The following is a 19339-nucleotide window of genomic DNA, read 5'->3' on the forward strand; positions in this document are numbered from 1 at the left end:
GTTTTTACCAATTTGAGCTTTTTTAGGATAACTTTTTCTGCGAAATTTTAGCAATTGCCAGTATTCGCACTTAATTTATCAATAAAATATGATACATTTTTGTATTACGTAAACCATTTTAATCATTTAAACTGTTTTTTAATGTTAACGACTATGTAAAAAGATTTGTTTCCAAAGTTATAAAGGTTATACTTTTTCTAATGATGAACAATTTCATAAATAAAATTAATTTTCGATCGGGCAGAAACTTGGTACGGACGTTCTTATAGGCTCAAGATGTCATTTTGTGCTATTAGGAGTTTTTAAATTAACGACAATTTTTTTGAAAGGACTTATGTTTTAAAAGCAAAAACAAACAGACGTACCACAAAGTTTATTTTCGTGGATCAAAATAACAGTCAATTCAAATGAGTTTCAGTTTTGCGAAATATTCCCGTCGCAGCGGTGCACGGTGGTCCAATAAGGCAAAAAGTGAAACTTAATTCCATAGCGCCTTACACATTCATCCTAGCTTAATAGTGTCTTCGGAAGAATTGTTTGTATGGATGACCCGCAATCGCAAATGGTCAAAAAATATGAAAAGTTTACTATACTAAAAATAAAAAAAAAAACTTTTTTGTGTTAAAAGATAGAAGAATAGTTTATTTAGAAAAGTTGTAGAAGACTCAAAAATATGAAACTTTGTTGAACAAATGAAAATCCTATCTTTTTTCGGTACAACGTTATAAAGTATATTATATGGAACTAACTTAAAATTTAGTTTTTATACATAACTTTTGTTAATTGCATTTTACACAAAAGTGTTGTTCGCAAGAATTGTTAGGGCATACAAGGTTTCATTTGTCCAAATCCACCCATACAATTGGACAAGTGGAATCATGGTGTCAATACTTTTTCTTCTAACAAAAGTTAGGCACAAAAAACTAATTTTTGAGTAACTTTTATAGAAAAAACTATGTAACTCTGTACCCAATGAAAATAGGAATATTATTTGTTCAGCAAAGTTTCATTTTTTTTGCATGCTCTAAAACTTTGCCGAATAAGCCATTCCTCTATCTCTTAACACAAAAAAGTTAGTATATTTTATATATGAAAACCTACTGTAACATATGCTCGCCGTACTCTTATATGGGTGGATTTGGAAAAATGGAACCTAACGGAGTTTATAGTACTTTAGCTTAACTTCAAGGAAAAGTATTGACATCATGATTTCACTTGCCCTTTTTAACCTATACGTTCTTGAAGTTATCGGAAAAATAAGCTAAAATACGATATAACTTTCTAAGGAAAAGTCCTGGAGATATATGGTCTTTGGCAAAAATGTGTGTTTTGTGTGCTCTAACAATTCCTCCGAACAACACTGTCGTGTAAAATGCAACTTACGAAAGTTATGTACAAAAAACAAACTTTTATGTAAGTTCCATGTAATATACTTTATAACTTTGTACCGAAAACAGATAGGATTTTCATTTGTTCAAAAAAGTTTCATATTTTCGAATCTTCTGCAGCTTTTCTGTATAAACTTTTCTTCTATCTCTTAACACAAAATTTTTATTTTTATTTTTGGTATAGTAAACTTTTCATATTTTTTGACAATTTGAGATTATGAGGATCATTTATACAAACAATTGTTCCAAAGACATTATTAAGCTATGATGAAGGTGAAAAGCGCTATGGAATTATGTTCCACTTTTTGTCTTATTGGACCACTGTGCGGTGGTGGCACTTATGCGCTTTTTACCGTTAAAATCAGTTGACAGTTGTCGCGCACCGCGCTGCCAAAACAGCAGAAAAGCTGAAAATTTTTCTTAGTTAGGTCAAGTTAGTTACAAGTTAGTAGGAACCATAACTTTTTTAGAAATTTGTACGGAGTGTTACGTCTGTTTATCTGTGTTAATAGTATTGATAATTTCAAATAATTTTAGTATCATAACGGTTTGTTTGAACACACCGTTCATCTTCCATAGAGCTGTGCTTTTTTTCTCTCAAACTACACAAAGTTAGCTAAACATTGATAGTTGTTTGATCCTAAAAAAATAAATAACATAAAATTTTCAAAACAAAAAAATTTTTTTTCTCGAATGTTTTCCAATTTTTTTACAGATTACATTGTTTGTAAGGACAAAATTATTATCTACAACTTTGCCAAAGACACAATACCGATCAAACAAACTATTTTGACTCTAAAAATATTTTTGTCATTGACAGGCACTCGGTTTAGTCAATTTGATTTATATGCCAGCACAAAGTTCTTTGTGTTGGCGGGTATCTAACTTTAGGAGTATATCCTGAGCAAAGTGCCTTTCAATGATAAAAATATTATGAGACGGATCATGCTGCAAAAAAATTGGAAAACATATTTTTTATCAGAATAATTTTTACCATTTTTATTAATTCAAGCTCAAATAACTATCAATTTTTTACATAAATTCTCATTTACAAAAACCCTTTTAGAAAAATTACTCATGTTTGAAAAAAAATACTATTAGTATACAATGACATCTTTAGCCCATATAAAGATCTGTGCAAAGTTTCAGCCAAATCAAAAATGACAATTGAAACAAAATAATGAAATTGAGCCATTTTTCCAGAAATTTCCCTGTTTTAGAGCTGGAAGATTACCAAAATACATTTAAAAAACTGAAATATTGGTTTTTGTATATCGAAAATCGGAGTGAGAAGATTTCGACTAATACAAGACATCATCATTTTCGCTACAAATTTTAAACAGCGACTGGTATGCACTTTCAGGAAAAAAGATACTTTTAAAATGCATCCTAATGTACAGTGTAATAACATTTTCTATAGGAGCAGTAACATGAAATATTTTTGTTTGCTTCTTAGAATTGACATCAAAGGTCAACACTTGAGTTTATTTTCGCCGTCAAATTCGAAACGCTCACAAAACATCGTTCTAGTTGGAAAAATGATACGCTCTGGAACCGTATCATGTAGGAGTATGTCTGTACAAATATAACGCCGATACGAAAGTATCCGGTTACGATCCGTCCGGGCAATCGGCAGAGGTCGGAAACAGATCACTCGGGGAGCTAGAGTTACAACGGTTCGCGTACGCGTACACCTTAGCGATACCTTTTTTACTGCAAGCAGACAACAGCAATGAGGAAACGTGCTAAATTTTGATCTTACCTGACTTAACGGAGCAGTGTATGTGACTGCGGCTTTCGTAGTACACCCAATCGAAGCCCGCTTCGACGGCCAACCTCGCTAGCATTCCAATCTTCGAGCGGTCCTTATCCGATGTCATAATATCCACTGCCCGGCCCTCGTAGTGTAGAGACTCTCGAGCGTGCATGTGGTCCTCGTCCCACCCTTCGGTGACCATCAGTCGCAGACCAGGCCACTGGTTCATAACCGACACGGCCAAGATGTTGAGTTTTTCCTTGCAGCGCTGCAAACAGAACACAAACATAGCAGTTAGGAATAAAGGCACGTTTCCGATAATTAAATTAAATTATAATAACGATAATTATTTGTCAACAAGGTAATTGCCATGAATAAGTGGATTGCGTTACTTGTTGACACTGCGAGTATCTCAAACCGATTAGCCACCCCACAAAAAAACCAATGCCAATGCAGAGACACTGTTCGTTTCTGCAGCATCGTTAACGCATTTTGACGTTTTCAAATAGACAGACACAAGGTTTCGACTCCTTGCAATAGATGTTTTATTTGAAAAAGAAAAAAATATATAGGAGAATTGCACTTGATCAGTAAAATACGTTAACGGTAATATTATATACTAGCTCAGTGCCAAAGCGTGTCATGATTTGGTTTCATCTCTGCCCCAGCACCTAGCACCTAGTAGCGATGACGATGATCGGAGCTCAATTGCTTATTATTAGCAGCTACGCACGGGATGAAACACTGTAGTGAAAACCTCGTTTGCATTTAATAATGACTTCTCAGCCGGCTAGCAACTGATTAACGAGGTGCGTGTAGCTATAAAAATAAAAATTAATCTTTCTTGCACTCAACTGCCACTGCGATGTCGAGGCAAAAGTCATTCACTTTCGGTGCGAAAGCGGCAGCACCTCAAACGCCATCGGCTGCTAATTTTCACCATTTCCTTATATTCTCACTGGTGGACCGAGAAGTGAAGAGGAAATTGACAGTGTTGAAGCTGAAATAACTGTCGAATTACACATCCGCCACCATAACGGTTTTCTTGCTGTTCGTCGTTGTCGCTGCACGGAATTACAAGACGCAGCTTGTTCGGTTGCTTGTTTTTTTTCTTCATCTCTGACGGGTGCCGCCGCCACCGAAATGTCTCAGACAGTGCCACTTAGGCCGGATGGCTCCACCTATGAAAGCGCGAAGAAGTGTGAAGGCGTGGCTTAAGTCATTAAATTCATTTTCATTTTGTGTATGTCTCTCCGGTTTATAATTTAGGCTTTTTCATTCTCTTTGGGAAGAATTGATTAGATGAGACTCGAATGTAAGTAAGATTGAAACAATAAAGCGGCTGAATCAGCCGAGGTCATTGCATCTGCCTATAAAAGCGTTCCTTTGACCGACTGAATCATTATTTCAGTGATTTGCCAAGAAATAAAATCCGCTTCATAATTTTTTCTTCGATTTGCTGGAGGATGTTACCAAATTTTTTTCTTTTTCACTGAAAACATGTGAAGAAAAAAAAACCAAATTAAAATTTATGTTTATATTTATGCTCATGGCCGTTCCAGTCGAACAGGCTTTAGTAACTACAGAGCTACGGCAACTTGAATAGCCACGTCCAAAAGAAGGCCGATTCAACACAACAACACAGTTAATCCGGTACACATTTCGTCACAGATGTCATATTAGATTTAAATGTTTTCACGGTTGTCAATTGAACTGGGTGTCCGATGAGTTGTTTCGCCTTCGCTTTCCGTCCAATCCTGTGGTGGTGGCAGAGCTATTTAGTCACCACCCCGGTGCGGTGTCCTCGAAGCGAGACGAACACGAGGTCAAAGCGGAGAAGGAACCTGGACACAAAATGTAATCGATTTTCGAGACTTGTCCCATTCTCCACCGGTGTGCCATCCGTTTCTGCATTCGTCTTGCCGACAGAGGTTACCGCTTCTGCCGTCTTGGCTTTCGTTCAATGCTGGTTGTTGATTTCCAGGAATTTGTATAGTCTCAGTATCATTTGTCTTGTCTCGAATTCCGTCCTTCCGATCTCTAGCCGTCTTGTGTGCTGTTTGTTTTAAGGCTACCGTGGAATCAATTCACTTCGGTCTCCCAGAGCCGGTGGAATTTGTTACGGCGTCTAAATATTTGGACGTTTTAAGGTTTTAGCTTCTTTGCTTTTTTATTTGTTAGCTGGTTCTTCTCCGCTCCGTGCGACAGCTTCGGTTGGTTCGTTCCTGTCGTTTGATCATCTGGTTTTCGTGATTTCTCCATGTAATGTATCTTAGGTTACTATCGGAAGTAACGTTGCAAAATATGTGAAAACTTGAAATTAACGAATTGCAAGTTCAGGAACGAAAATCAATTGCAATTAAAATCATCATCTTGGCTGTATATGTCCCGGAAGATAGGAAAAAGCAAAGAAATTCAAAAGACCTTAGCGAGAAACAAGCAACGAACCCTCTGGCAAAAACTATTTTTTTGTTTGCAACTCGATTGCACTTTTGGAAAACAAATTCAAAAACAAACATTTCTCCAGGGATGATAGGCTCCTTGTCAACCCGGCCATCGTTACCGTCAATTGTAGGGCTAATTGAATGAGTGGCAGCGCACAAAAACAAGAATCACTTTCCTGTGAAAAAAGGTGACTAACAAACAAAATCGAAACAATAGAAGATTTATGTTTGCAAACATCAATGAGGCATACGAGTTTAGATTCTCTCCTGCAAAATCTCAGATCACGAAACCGTCAGCTGCTACCGGTGCATGCTGCTGGTCCCCCGAGAACCGAGGATTAACTTTGCAGCAAAAAAAGAACCAATTTTGAATAGCCTTCCACTATGCACTCGAATTGGTTGTACATTTCATTGAAAAGAGCCTGCCAGCAAATTGCCACTACACCACAAGGCAATTTCCTGCAAAACCTATGTTACCGATGGGTAAGTTTTGGCAGACTGCAAGAAAAAGCTATAACTTTCAGATCTAGCCGCTTCCTCTTCAATATCCTACCCAAATGTTTACCCAAAAATCCCTCTTTAATTTTCTCTTATTGCTTTTGAATGGACTTAAAAAAGCTCTCATTGGTTTTTGTTAGCACAAGGGATAATAATTGTAAAACAACAGCAAATTTACACCATTTTGTTAATTCCCCCTCTCGTTTGGTGCACGATTTTCGTGTTTAACAATGTTTACTTAGTCGTTTGGGTGAACACATGCTTCGCCATCGCTGGTTGGGTGCACCGAGTTAGGGGCAGCTGACTATTTGCTATGTTGGTTAGCGTCTCGCGCCGCGCAACTAACGCAAAGTAGATAGAGACCGAAGGTGCGGTCACTTTCTTTGATACTGAAAACGGTGTGTCTAACGAGTCAGGGTATTAATGAAGACTAATGAATTCCTTCTTAGATTACTCTCGAACACCACGCTGTTGCCCGAAACAACTGCCGCAAACAAGATTTGTGGCACTATAGTTTTTTTTTGCAACCTGCAGCCTCGCATCTCAGGTGGCACATTTGTTATTAGTACTCCGACATCCTTTCAAGAATAGACAGAAGGATTTGTTAAAACAAAAATATCTTTTGCTTTGACTTCGGCGGTAAGCAACTGGTACAATGTTTATGACGAGGGCTATAACTTCTAAATGATGAGCACATCAGTCGTAAACAATTTGTTAAGCGCTGTAGTTGATCGAGTCCGTGTCGCGCTGGAGACCGGAATATAAATAAAGGCGGAGAAGACACTGTTAAGTGGCTTAAAGCGCATTAATAAAAGAGACAACTTACACGACTTTTCGGTTAGCCATCGTCGTCATCTTCAGCAACGGCAGCAGCCGGGGCAGCTTTTCGATGGAGCTCGTTGCGGTAGTAAGAACACTAGGGCACCGATGGAGAGCTAATTTCGAAGCGGGCAGATTACATCCGTTGGGTTGGGCCGTTCGAGGCGAGAAGCGAAACATATTAAGTATAATTTGAGGTAATCTTGAAGTGTTGCGTTTTTAATCATTTTCATGCCGGCCAGAGAATTGGGGCGAAAAGTCACAGCCGAGCAGAGCAGGGTGAAGGGTTGTGTAGCGAGTTGCAAAGCAACGGGAGCCGCAAGCTCGTGTGAAGTTTTTGATGGACTTATCTGTGAATGTGTTTGCACTTTTACTTTCATCCACTGGAGAATAGACAATCCATAATGTATTATCGATATTTTTTCGGAAAATGTTAAATGCTGCGAACGGAAGATTACCGCAACAATACTCCACTCTCCTATGCCGATCCGATCAAGTATGACAAGAATTTTGTTTTGATTGGTCACTTTATAAAGGTTTTGGTCAAGTGTTTTTTTTTAATCATTTCAATCAAAGTACACTTAAAGGTCACTCTAAAGCTACGTATTTTGTGTGTGAAAAATATTCCATCTCTGCCTAGGAGTATCGTTGAAATAAGGGCAAATGTTTTGCATTACATTGCATTGACCAGAGCTGATAACAACTATTTTATAAGTTCTTTAAAAATTATTACCAATCTTTTTCAATTTTCACTTCTATCTAACCCAGCACCTGTTCTGAGGCACGAGTAACGAGCTGTCATACTCCGATGAAATATTTCACGCGCGTTGTTCATGAAATGAGAATCAAACCAAATGATCTTCACCGTTTCTTTGGTAAAGCGAAAATGAAAATCAAACAGCAAGCGTTAAGAAAAGACCAAAATTGATCCGAGAGAGAACTTTTCGGAAATGGGTTTTTTTAGTGGTAATATAGTCGTCTAGTCGTGTAATGCCACTGTACAGTACATGAACCGAACTAAATCACAAAATGACAGTTCCCACAGCAATACTCAAAGTAATAAAATATTAGAAAATTTGAAACTGTGTAAATCAATCGGAACCGTTTTCACTGCGACGAATGCCTTGACTTTCTTTTTTTTTTCGAATAAAAAAAAAACATTGCATGATAGTGAAACATTTCCTTGTCATAGTGACAAAAACTTTTCTGGTGGCTATTTTTCACTTTCATCCACAAGCGCAGAAAACATTAACTCTAAATTCGATGTTAAAATTTCGTTTGTGTAGGCATAACTTATTTAATTCGTTAGTACCTAGATTTCCATTGCTGAGTCCAGTATGTTTCAGTGACTAATTTCATCCTTCCCGTGAAGAAGCTTTAAACTTAAAAACGTTCTCTTCACCGAAATATTTCATCAAATAGGGTGATCGAATCATGAATCTGCGAAAGCCGTTGGAGAGTCATTGGTGGATTTTGACGAACGCAGACGCTACGGGATACCCAAAACCACCGGATCCGTAGAACATGCGTGGCAGCACAATGATTTTCGAAGTATCGAAGCCCAGTGGTATGTCGCTTCCCTCGCTGGTGGCACGGCGAGTGTTGACCGTCTCTGACAAATTCCCTACATTCGAGATGATAAATTGCCAGCAGTAGAAACATTTGTCAGCTCCAGAATAGGGTGAAAAGGTAAACGGGATTGCATCGAAAAGAGATAAGTATTAAATTACATCGCATTAATATAATTCACTTGTTTTGTCATTTCAAGTTCATGAGGACGATCAGCGCAATCCGGAGAGCCGAGAAGCAGGCAGAGAGAATCTCCACAATCGTATGCGCGGGCACTTCTTCAGTGGGCCGTGTAATTTATGTTAAACAGGCTCCTGGTACAATACGTTGTGTCATCGAGCCGGCAGCCGTCGGAGGCTGTTCAACAATACACCTCGGGTGTGATTAATGGCTCGCCTGCTGAATCCAACAGAAGGTGACTGGGACGACTGGTGTCAAAGAAGGGCTGTACGGATCCAAACGTGTAGATTGAAAAAATGTGATTAAAATGTAATCTTGCTTTAATAATATGCAACCGTTTGCCTGGTTTGCCTGGTTGGCCTGACGAAACGGGCAAGTGGATAAGGCCGTCCAGAGGAAATCTTCATGTGTGTAAAATATAACAGTACACGTAATGCCATTGAAGATTATAATCGGCACCCGACGAAGGAAAATCAATCAGAGACGACACGGGCATTGACGGACGAGGTGGTAAAAGCGGATCAGGTTTCAATTGTGCGGTGCTGAGCAGCTATTATAATGTACCATAACGCAAGAGGCAATCAACTTTACTCGACGGGACGCTCGTTGGCGATCGGGCGGTGCGTGAGAGCGGCCGGATGATCGACGGTATGTGATACGAATCAGTTGCTATTTAGATCCCGGGAGTCTCGGCGCTTAGGAGGGGAATCAAATCACAAACAACTCACCAACAGGATAAAGGGGTCATAATGGATCACGAGTCGATTGAGAAAGGTTAGTTATTTGCTTTTGTTGGATAGTTAGATATGGGGGAATCCTTAAAAGTGGCCTCTGTACCGTCATATGGGGTGCTATCGAACTGCCAGTTCGTACACACGTCATTTCTGTAACATTTTTTTTGGGAAATGATCTTGTATCAAGTGTTAACGGCCAGCCATATGCACTGGTAAAAAGCTGTTCAATGAGACAGTTTACCTCATGTACTCTTCACTTTGGGAGATCACTATCCATCTATCCAAGCGAGTATCCGGAGTTAGTAATTAGATACTGACGAAATAACCGACAGACTGAAGTAGCCGCAGGATTTTGATGGAATCATGGAGGTTCGGATTGATATTATTTGGGAGAAAACTGTCAAGCTGATTGCTCCGTAGGTTCACCGCACTGGCTGGAAGTATCGGATGAACGGCGAAGAATGCGACACATTTTGTGGTTGGATTTTTGGAAGCACAGTAACGGAATTTCTTCGAAGGTTATTGCACGCTGGTGGGAACAAATTTGGTGTAGAATGAGAAAATAAAATTCTGTGGTGGGAAGAAGGTTGGTACAATTCTCGCGAATCAGCTTCCATCATGTCGTAACGATTTTATTTGAATGGTTCAGCCGTCTAGAAATCTCAAACAGTCAAAGGGATTAAATTTATATAGCTGAGTAGAGTGATTTTCAGACTGTAATGATAAGTACTTTGATACGTTACGACAAAATAAACGCCAATAAACAAGTACTCAAGTGAACTCTAATCGAAGATCCGTACGTAAACCTTATATATAGCGTTGAGTTGGACTCCGCACGGTGTCAATAACTGCGCTTGCCAGATCGCGAGTGTGGATTCGATTATTTATGGCAACCGTTTCGTCGACCGACAGACAGGTAGTTTTACAAGTGGTTATGTCGAGCCGTAAAATTATTATCGATAATGCCAGCCATCGCAGCGTCTCATTTCTTACCCATTGGCTAGCACGCCAACGGTTTATTTGCAAACGTAGCAGACCTGTCCTATTCATCTTCGAAGCATGAGAGTGTGCGAAGAATAATAACCACTTGACTTTTACCGATCATGGCGTCCGTGGTAGGAAAATGTGGTGGATAGCCAGTATTGACCGCAAAACAACGCCATTTGGCCCAATGGCTTATGTGTAGTTGCACACTAATCAGGCACGAGTTAACTACTCAGTGTTCTGCTAGAGATTATGACTTCAAAACTTGATATTCTAATAAACCCGTTAAGTCACTGCGAGCATTCATCGCGCTGAATTTTAAACCTTATTTCGGCCTCATATATTTCTCTACTCGTACTCTACTCCACGATGAACCACAGCTTCAATTGTCTCCCATGATGATTTGCATTGGAGCCAACAAGTTCATGTGTCCATCCGTGATCGTAACTGCCGTTTTGCAGCTGAGCGTGAAAGACATGAAACAAAACATAATAATGTTTAGCCACAGTAACACGGGCGAATGCTGAGTTGTTCGAAATACATAAGCCGGCCGTCCGATGGTTCACAAAGAAGACTACGAAATAGTAAATCTTGTCAGTTTCAGTTGGATGGAGAAGCCAATACAATAATAAAAAAACCGTACTCCAAGCGGTGATGGTGTGGTAAAACGTGAACATAAATTATATACATACTTTCGATGTACCGATCCATCTGTTAGAGCTAAAGAAGTACACAAAGTCGCTCTTTAAAGTTCATACTGTGTGCCGTTTCGGCTTGTTGAAGCTTGCAGAAATCGCACAAGTTAAGAACGGGATTTCAATGCGAGCCGAAAACATGCCAATTTTAGGCAAAATAAGATTAATACAGCTTCTCCGCTACAAGTTGCTCCCTCAGGCTCGATTGCGGCATTTTAAGTGGAGTAATATCAAAGGTTTTCATAACGCACATCAGTGTTCTTTACGTAACTACTAGAGTCGTACCAAATATTTATTCATTTGCTTCAGGTTAACGCTCGTGATCTTTGAACAATTGAGCAGGTTTAATCACTTTGTATGCAGAAAAGAACGAGTTTATAGTTTCTTTTAATACCGCGCATAAGTAGACCATTAATCTTGAAGATTTATTACTTTCACAACATATAGCCCAAATTTGGTGAAAGGAAAAAAATTCAAAGTTACCTTCTGTTAATTCGTATTTGTATGAAAGAAAATTTGATGGCACTGATATAACTCTTATAAACACACAAAAGGAGCAATTTTTGAGATTTTATTATCTTTCGGAAGTAGAGACAGTAACCCGCTAAAAGAAAAAATATTTCTACGGTCTGGTATCGCTGTGCATAATGTTCTTACATTATTAATATAGAGAAACCATGATATTGTATTATTTTTGATGTTTTTTAACAAGACCGGAGAAATTCGATTTATAACATTTCTTAAGTAGGGTAGGGAACATATTCTAAGCAGCTTAAGGAACCGCCTGTGTATTCAGACGAAATACTCGAAATGTGTTGGGTGAAATTCGAACAGTAGTATATCAATCTGTTCGCTATCGTTTTCTCTGTCAGAACTTGTTTTCAGATTGTAAAACTAAGTTAGCAAACTTTAACAATCATCAATTAAATTTACCAATCGAGGGACACTATTTCAATCACCCCGAACCTATTTTAAGCAGTTTCCATCTGTTTTGCAGGCGTTTTTTTTTCAGCACCCGAAGTGGCTCCTGAATGGCTGCAATATAGGTCGATTTGTTTCGAACGAGTTTGTTCACAAATTTCTTTGTGATTAACGGTATTTTTTATATTCGTAAGACAGCTAGACAATCAAAGTTTTCGTTTCCATCATCGAAATTGTCGATATTGATAAAAATGCAGGAGTTTGAAGCCTGTTTTCTTCGACTGATTAAAATAGGCGCTACTGCTTAAGCCATTCCTTACCCTAATTCTAGAATTATATTTTTACTTTCTGACTTAAAAAATGTATATTCTTATCCCAACAGGCCAAATAATGTTTGTTTCCATGGGGCTAGACCAATTGGATGTCCTGAAGGTGAAGCTTTACTCAAAACTGATGTCTTAAAAGAAAACGTACCTATTAAATTTGTAACTTTTTGTGAATCTCGCAGGGCTTCTTTTGATTTCGTTCGCACTTCTAATAGAGAAATCACACTTCATCTTCGAGTTGGTTTGGTCTCCTAACTTTTTTGGATTGATGTTTCCAAAATATATGCTTAGTCTGTTCAATTCCTAACGGATCACAGCAGTTAGGAAGCTTTCGAATTGCGTTGCAGTTCAAAACTGAACCTTCGCTACCTACCTTCCTCGGTAATTGGCGTTTCTAACAGCTTCAATAATGATGCTGTGATGATGATCATCAATTTCATCACGACCATACGCCAGCCACAGCCCTAAAGCTTTTATTGTTTTATGGATTTATTTATTGCGCACACTATTCGTTTTTATGATAATGATTCCGTTGTGTCGTCTGTGCAGTCTGCTTAAAAGTGAAACCCGGCTTCTTTGTTTTAAAGAGACAGTCCAGTAATTTGCAACTGGTGAGTGAACTTCGGGTCGGAAATCCACCGAGAATGAAAAAACGCGTGTATAATCAAATTAACTAATTCTGCTTTAATTTTATTGCAGATACGAAATCGAACGGTGTTTAGTGGAGCTGACCGCTGGACGTATTGTACGTTAGCTTCGATGCTATAAATTTTCCATCCATCTCTTTTCGCTTTCGGTTTTGGGATGCGATTTATGTGTGCTGATATAAATTCCATAATTGATTAAATATTTGTGGGATTTTACAGCTCTGGAGCTGACAGACGGAAACCGCCAGTTAGCTTCGTCATATCCTCAAATCTAGATCTCCACCGGTAAGTTATCGTAATCTGTTTATTATTGCTTTGATAGATGATAGCTTCGTAGTCTTTAAAATAAATTTATTTATGGCCGGCATCGCAACTCCTGTCGGAGATGAACTTTAAAGGCGGCATTGATTACTTAATCTGCGAGTGGAATTTTATGTGTCTTAAAACTAAAAAAAAAGATTGCTAGAAGATTTGTCAAGAGCGATTATACTGAGCTATAACCGTGACTCACGCGCGAAGTTTTTTGTTGTGGTCTTCGAAATGATTATAATAACTTTTATTCTAATACTTATTCTTCACCATCTCAGCTTCAATTCGTCAAATGGTATCACTACGAATTGATACCGCGATATCGAGTACGATGTAGGTACTAGTGTCAAATTTGTATATTTACTCAAAAATTTCTTGCAAGAGAGGAGCCGCAATGGGTTTCGGCTTTAACAGTACCGTATTGGTATGTAAAACCGCAGCTTGATGTCAAATATTTGCTGCACCACCCCGTCCAGCTGGTAAAAAAGTATCAAATATTGATCCAATGATAATTCTTTCTTTGAAAATCCTCGTCGAGTATTTTCGCTACGTATGCCGACATACAGACCGATCGTCGGGTACTTAAAGTAGGTCCGGTGGTTAAAATGAGCTGCATCATCATTGCATGTATAAGTAACACAAGGGTGTGAAGTGCGTTGTTAACATCGTCGGTTTTCTCACAAGTGTTTTTCTACTCGGTTGTGAAGAAATGTAACAGTTCATTGAGAGCGCATAAGAATAGCACTCCATCTAAAGCGTGAGGAATTTAGCGGTGGTGTTGGGATAACGCGTCAAATATTGGAAGTCGGCGGACGGCAGGGCCAATAGGGCACATTGATATGATAATTTATCGGATTTTGCTACTAAAAGCTTTTCGGCGTATTAAATCTCGTAATTACTGGATACATAAATTCGGCCAGGAAGTGCGAAGAGGCAGCGTTTGTTTAATTTTAATGATTAAATATTTTACCATGTATGTTGGTATTTCACGCTGTCGTCTGATGCTTTCTCCAGCCGGGGTTGCGGTGCATGTTTCAAACCACCACATAGCTGCCGCTTTCTTGAGGTCCCACTACTGCTCGAGACCGCAAAGACGACAACTGGAGGTCGCGGTTTGTTTTTGCCTTCTTACGATTTGTTCGAGCCTAAGAGTCCAAGATTTACCTTCGAGTTTCGTGCCAAAGAAAAAGAAGAAGAAGAAGCGACAAAGAAGTGAGAGGATCGGGAACGGCAAAAGTAAACAACCGAAGGCAGGCAGCATCGGAAGAGAGCTGCCTGGATAAAATGTTTTCTCAATAAATAGTTTATACATTTATCGTGTAAATGTTGTGTTGAATTAAAACCAGTTTTGATATACGTTCATAAACATTTCGAGCGGAAAGTGAAATTTGCAGCTATTTTGGTTGAATTTTTAATTAGTGTTGAAAATATGTAATATAAACAAGTTGATCAAATTTATTGTTTTTGGTTACTGGAAAACTGATTTTTTTTTTAAACATAATGGTAAATATTCTTAAAAATCTCATCTCGCTGAATCTGTTTTATAGCGCTCAGTGTTGCCTGTAATATTTTCAAGTTTATTGGAGGCTTAAGTTGAACGATAGCCTTTTCCCATGCAATTTTGAGGTTAGGTTTATTTTCACTTGACGATTTTGAGCGTATCTTCCACCTGAAAAATAGCTCTCGAATTGCTATTCTATGCATGCGTCAGCGGTGCAAAGAATCGACCATAGTTTCACATAAGTAATTTTAATAATTTTCAAGAAAATTATCTTGAAAAATTCGGGCAAAATTTGAGTTTCACCTTAACAAGCAAAAAACTGAAAACTTAGCCGATAAAATAATTAAACCATCAAACGCGTCTTATGTTTTCCGACACACAAAAAATAAAATAAAAAAACTGTTATTAAAAAAAAAACAAACAAAAAATAGTTACCTATATCTTATTCAAAGGATTATGCGTCGCTAGCTACAAACAAGGATGTAAATTATCACACACGCTCATTTTTTTCGCAAGTCGATAGCTCATTCGATAAGCAAAGTTTTGAACAACTTTGTGTCCTCAAGTAGTACTTCAACATTGTCGAAGAGAGTATTGCTCGTACTCAAACACCGGAGCCGTGAGAGTAGATTTGAGAAAATTATCGCGATCGTGATAATTAACGCGATAATTTGCAAGAATGTCCTCTCACTGCTCCGGTATTTGAGTACGACTTGAGTACTCTAAGTTTGTCATACAAAGTGGTTCAGAATTGTGCTTATTAAATGAGCTAATGGCTTGCAAAAAAAGGAACGCGAGTGATATTTTTCATCCTTGGCTACAACTGTATCCCATCTTTCTGGCAGAGTTCGAATACCGTTACAAAGTTATGGTCTTTTAAGGCTATTCAGGAATAAAGCCTTTTTATACGTAAGTTTTAACAACTTTGGCAGTATGGGGTCGAGTGTCGTCATGCCGTAGAACCACTTTTGCGTGCTTCTGCTCGTATTTTGGCCGTTTTTCATGTATTGCTCGGCCTTATCGCATCAATTAAGGTCGATGATTTTCCCCTGCGATGGTTTCGTTCGGTATCAACAGCTTATAATAAAAAACACCAACCTGTCACCTTATCACCCGTCGCGATGCGATGGAGAAAACCCTTTCTTTTTCGCCGCTGGAGTAGTTATTCATAAGCGAAAAAAACGACGCTCAGCGTTCCTTGGCATCAAATTATAAGAAACACAAGTTCCCACTTGTGAAATCACTCCCGAAGCATGCAATCGCTTGGAAATAGCTTAACGGAGGCTCCTAGTACAGAAGCAAGCTGTTCCAGTGTTTGGCATAAATCCTCATCGAGTAATTTCTGCAATTCAGCGTCTTTGAAAAAATTCCTCAGATGACGATTATGTAGCACAAATGTTCACACATGTCTGGTCAATGTTTACTCAACTAAAAGTATATGACACCATAACGAAATTACTAATTTATCAAATGGGTTCATCACGTTTACGATATGTCAGAGTCCAGCTGGTGCCATCTGTTGACAAATAGCAAGAACGATTTCGACGTTCCATGTAAGGTGATCAAAACCAATCGCCAAATATTATATGGAATAGGGGTGGTCCTATATTTCCATGAGGCATCATCTGTTTTGATACAGATGGTTCGAAAATAGGATCTAATACTGTTTGCGGGGTTTACTGGCCCGGTGTTAAGGAAACGATTTCAATGGGAATATTGCTCATTGTTTTTTAAGTAGAAGTGCTTTACTAATCTGCGTCAAAATAGGTCTCAAACATGAAAAATCGGCATTTTCTCGGACAGCTGAGTTAAAATTATTTTAAGTCCGCAAAATGTGCGTCCTAATTAGTTTGGGAGAGTAGCGCAGCAATACGGGAGCTATCCGGTAGAACCAAATTCTTCTGTTCCGGGTATCTAGACACTGTGGTATCGAGGGTAGGGAAAATGCTCACGACCTCACAAGACAAGGATCAGCACATATATCAGTGGATATGAACTCAAAAGATGGGAAACGCTAGAAATAACTAATCGATGGAACAATACACAGGGATCAGGCCTGTAGACAAGCTAAACAATTCATCTCTCCGCACTCTGCAATAACCAGGAGGCTTCTCGGTCTCAATCATATTGAACTACACATCCACACTCTTCCAGACGGTCTTGAGGTACGACGATCGGTACGATTATCTCCATGTCATGTATGGAACTCTAATCCCAAACAGGTTTGTAGTCTCGTTGACTATGCGATACCAAATTGGGGCACTATCAACTAACTCAACTCATTCAATGAGTACGGGTACCTCGTAATCTGTATAAAGCTATCGAGGCCAGTCATAAGGTAATCGACTCTCTTGTACCCAGTGCCCTTCAGAGGCATACATGAAGAGTGTCAAAGTTGGTTGGCAGAATATTTTATATTTGCGCAGTCAAAAATTTTGACATGGAAGACAAAGAATTTCACGGAAAGCTTAGGAAGATTGAGAGTGAAGAGATGGTGACATTGCTCGATGAAGACCAGTATCAGACACTTCAAAAGCTATCCGAAGCGCTTGTATTTCACTCATCGATGGTGGTAAAACGCCTCAAAGTCCTAAACTTGGTACCAAAGCAAGGTACGTGGGTCCCACAAGTGTTGAAGTAAAGGAACGAGGGCGTAATATATTATGAACTGCTCGTACAAGCAGCGAAATCGTCACTAAGGACCTCAACAGATGAGAAATTGATGCGTTTGAGCCGGGTATGATGAAGGAAAAATGTCCGCAATTTAAGGATCAACACCACAAAGTGCTTTAGTTCTATGACAATACCAGGCTACATGTTGCAAAGGTCGTGAAAACCTATGTAGAAATGCTGAAATGGGAAGTTATGTTCCATCACCAGACATTGCACCAACTGATTTGCATTTGGACTGGTTCATGCATGCATCTTAAGACGAAGAATTTCTTCGATGTTCTATCCGTTCTTTGGTAGAAAGATTTCAAAAAGCAAAGGAAAACGATGAACAATACTCTGATTAATTTCAGTGTAGTAGTATTTTCATGATAAACCATTCAACAACAAAAAGACGCTACAAACTACTTCCAGCCCCTAATAGTATCCATAAACATAACGAGTAAAAGCTGGACAGATCACAATTATAAGATAATTACATTGGTAGATAAAAATGTGAACAAAGATAATTTTTAAGAGTTGAGATTTGAGACAAAATTAAAGAAAATGCAGTATTTTATCGGGATCTAAGTTTGTGTATTCGTTTTAGCTTAGTTAGTTGTGCTTATTTCGATATTCCTACAACTCAAACAAACATTGCATTATTATCCACGCCCATATGGATTTTGCTAAAATTTTAACTACGCCGTTAGGGTCTCGTTAATAGTACCAAAAATAAAATAAATTTTATTACCCCGGACAAACAGCTCTGCATTATCCAGCTATCGATTCCTCGAAAACTGAAAAAACCGAACTGTGTGTGCCATATTTACGATTGCGGTGACACTTTCCATTGCCCGGTTCCCCACGCCATCATGGTCGGTAGCCGACACAAAAGATCTCCTTCAATCGGCAGTAGACACAGCTTCGCCTTCATTGAATTGATTTTTTAATATTTTATTTACACTTCGCTCTATCTAATGTGCGCCCGTTATAATGGCATATTGATATAATCGTCTGCCGTAACGCCGCCCCCAGCTGCCCCGTTCCGTTGAGATAGTTTAAACGGAAAACCCGCGCGCGGCGGCGTGGAGTGTAAACATCATGATTGTGTCGCGCAGCTAACCCAAAGTCGCAGGGAGGGAGAGAAAGATAGCCTGGCCGGGCCAGATGAATGCGAAAATTTATAATAAAGCCATTTGTTTGTGCACATTACTGCGGCGGGTATGGTGACATGGCAAGTCGAAATCAGATGCGCAAATTCGACGACGATAGATCGATCGCGGCCGAGATTCTGTCGTGCGGATCCATATGGTAAATGCTGAGCTGGGTACAGTCTGGCGATAGCCGGCCACTTTCCCACGTACTGCCGACAGTTGCAATCGGTTGGCAGACAGCGGGGATGAGATGCAGTTTGTTATTGTTTAGGGAATCAATATATCCTAGAATTCGCAGACTAGTTATTTTATTTTGTTGGTCGAGATTTGTCAAAGCATCTTCAGAAAGGTAGAATAAATACGTGGCGTTCATTTTTCTGTTCACACACAGCCTCGACGAATCGTTTTCACAATCTTACACGAAATCCAACCAAAGTGGTTTATTATTGTATAGATTTCTGAAAAGTAGTCCAGAGCAAATCCGCCTTGAAAACATTCTGTAATCTGCAACCCTCGATCGAATAAAAGTTGTCGTCATGTGAATAAACATTATCAGCCGCTCATTCACAACCTCGGGGTAAGAACAATGAGCACTTGTTCGCCGAATCCAAATATTAGCAATTGTAATCGATGATAAACTTGCGTCTGCCTCTGGCAGTACATAGTAATCCATTAGGAAGTCGTGTCACTTAAGTATTTAAGTGGAACGAATTGCTCTGTTGTGTGGATTCTACGCGGTTGGCGTTATCGATAGTGACGGGA

At 39.0% G+C, this 19339-nt stretch overlaps 1 protein-coding gene across 1 annotated transcript in view; it reads right to left on the minus strand.

Annotated features, from left to right (window-relative positions):
* LOC129726795 (protein hedgehog) overlaps positions 1-19339 on the minus strand; it is a 32802-nt gene that overhangs the window by 11313 nt on the left and 2150 nt on the right. Inside the window, exon 2 of the mRNA XM_055683906.1 lies at positions 3151-3412. Within this exon, the coding sequence (XP_055539881.1) occupies positions 3151-3412 (262 nt within the window). The remainder of the gene's footprint in view (positions 1-3150; positions 3413-19339) is intronic.

This window comes from Wyeomyia smithii, chromosome 1 (genome assembly GCF_029784165.1).
Source record: "Wyeomyia smithii strain HCP4-BCI-WySm-NY-G18 chromosome 1, ASM2978416v1, whole genome shotgun sequence".
Lineage (NCBI taxonomy): Eukaryota > Metazoa > Arthropoda > Insecta > Diptera > Culicidae > Wyeomyia > Wyeomyia smithii.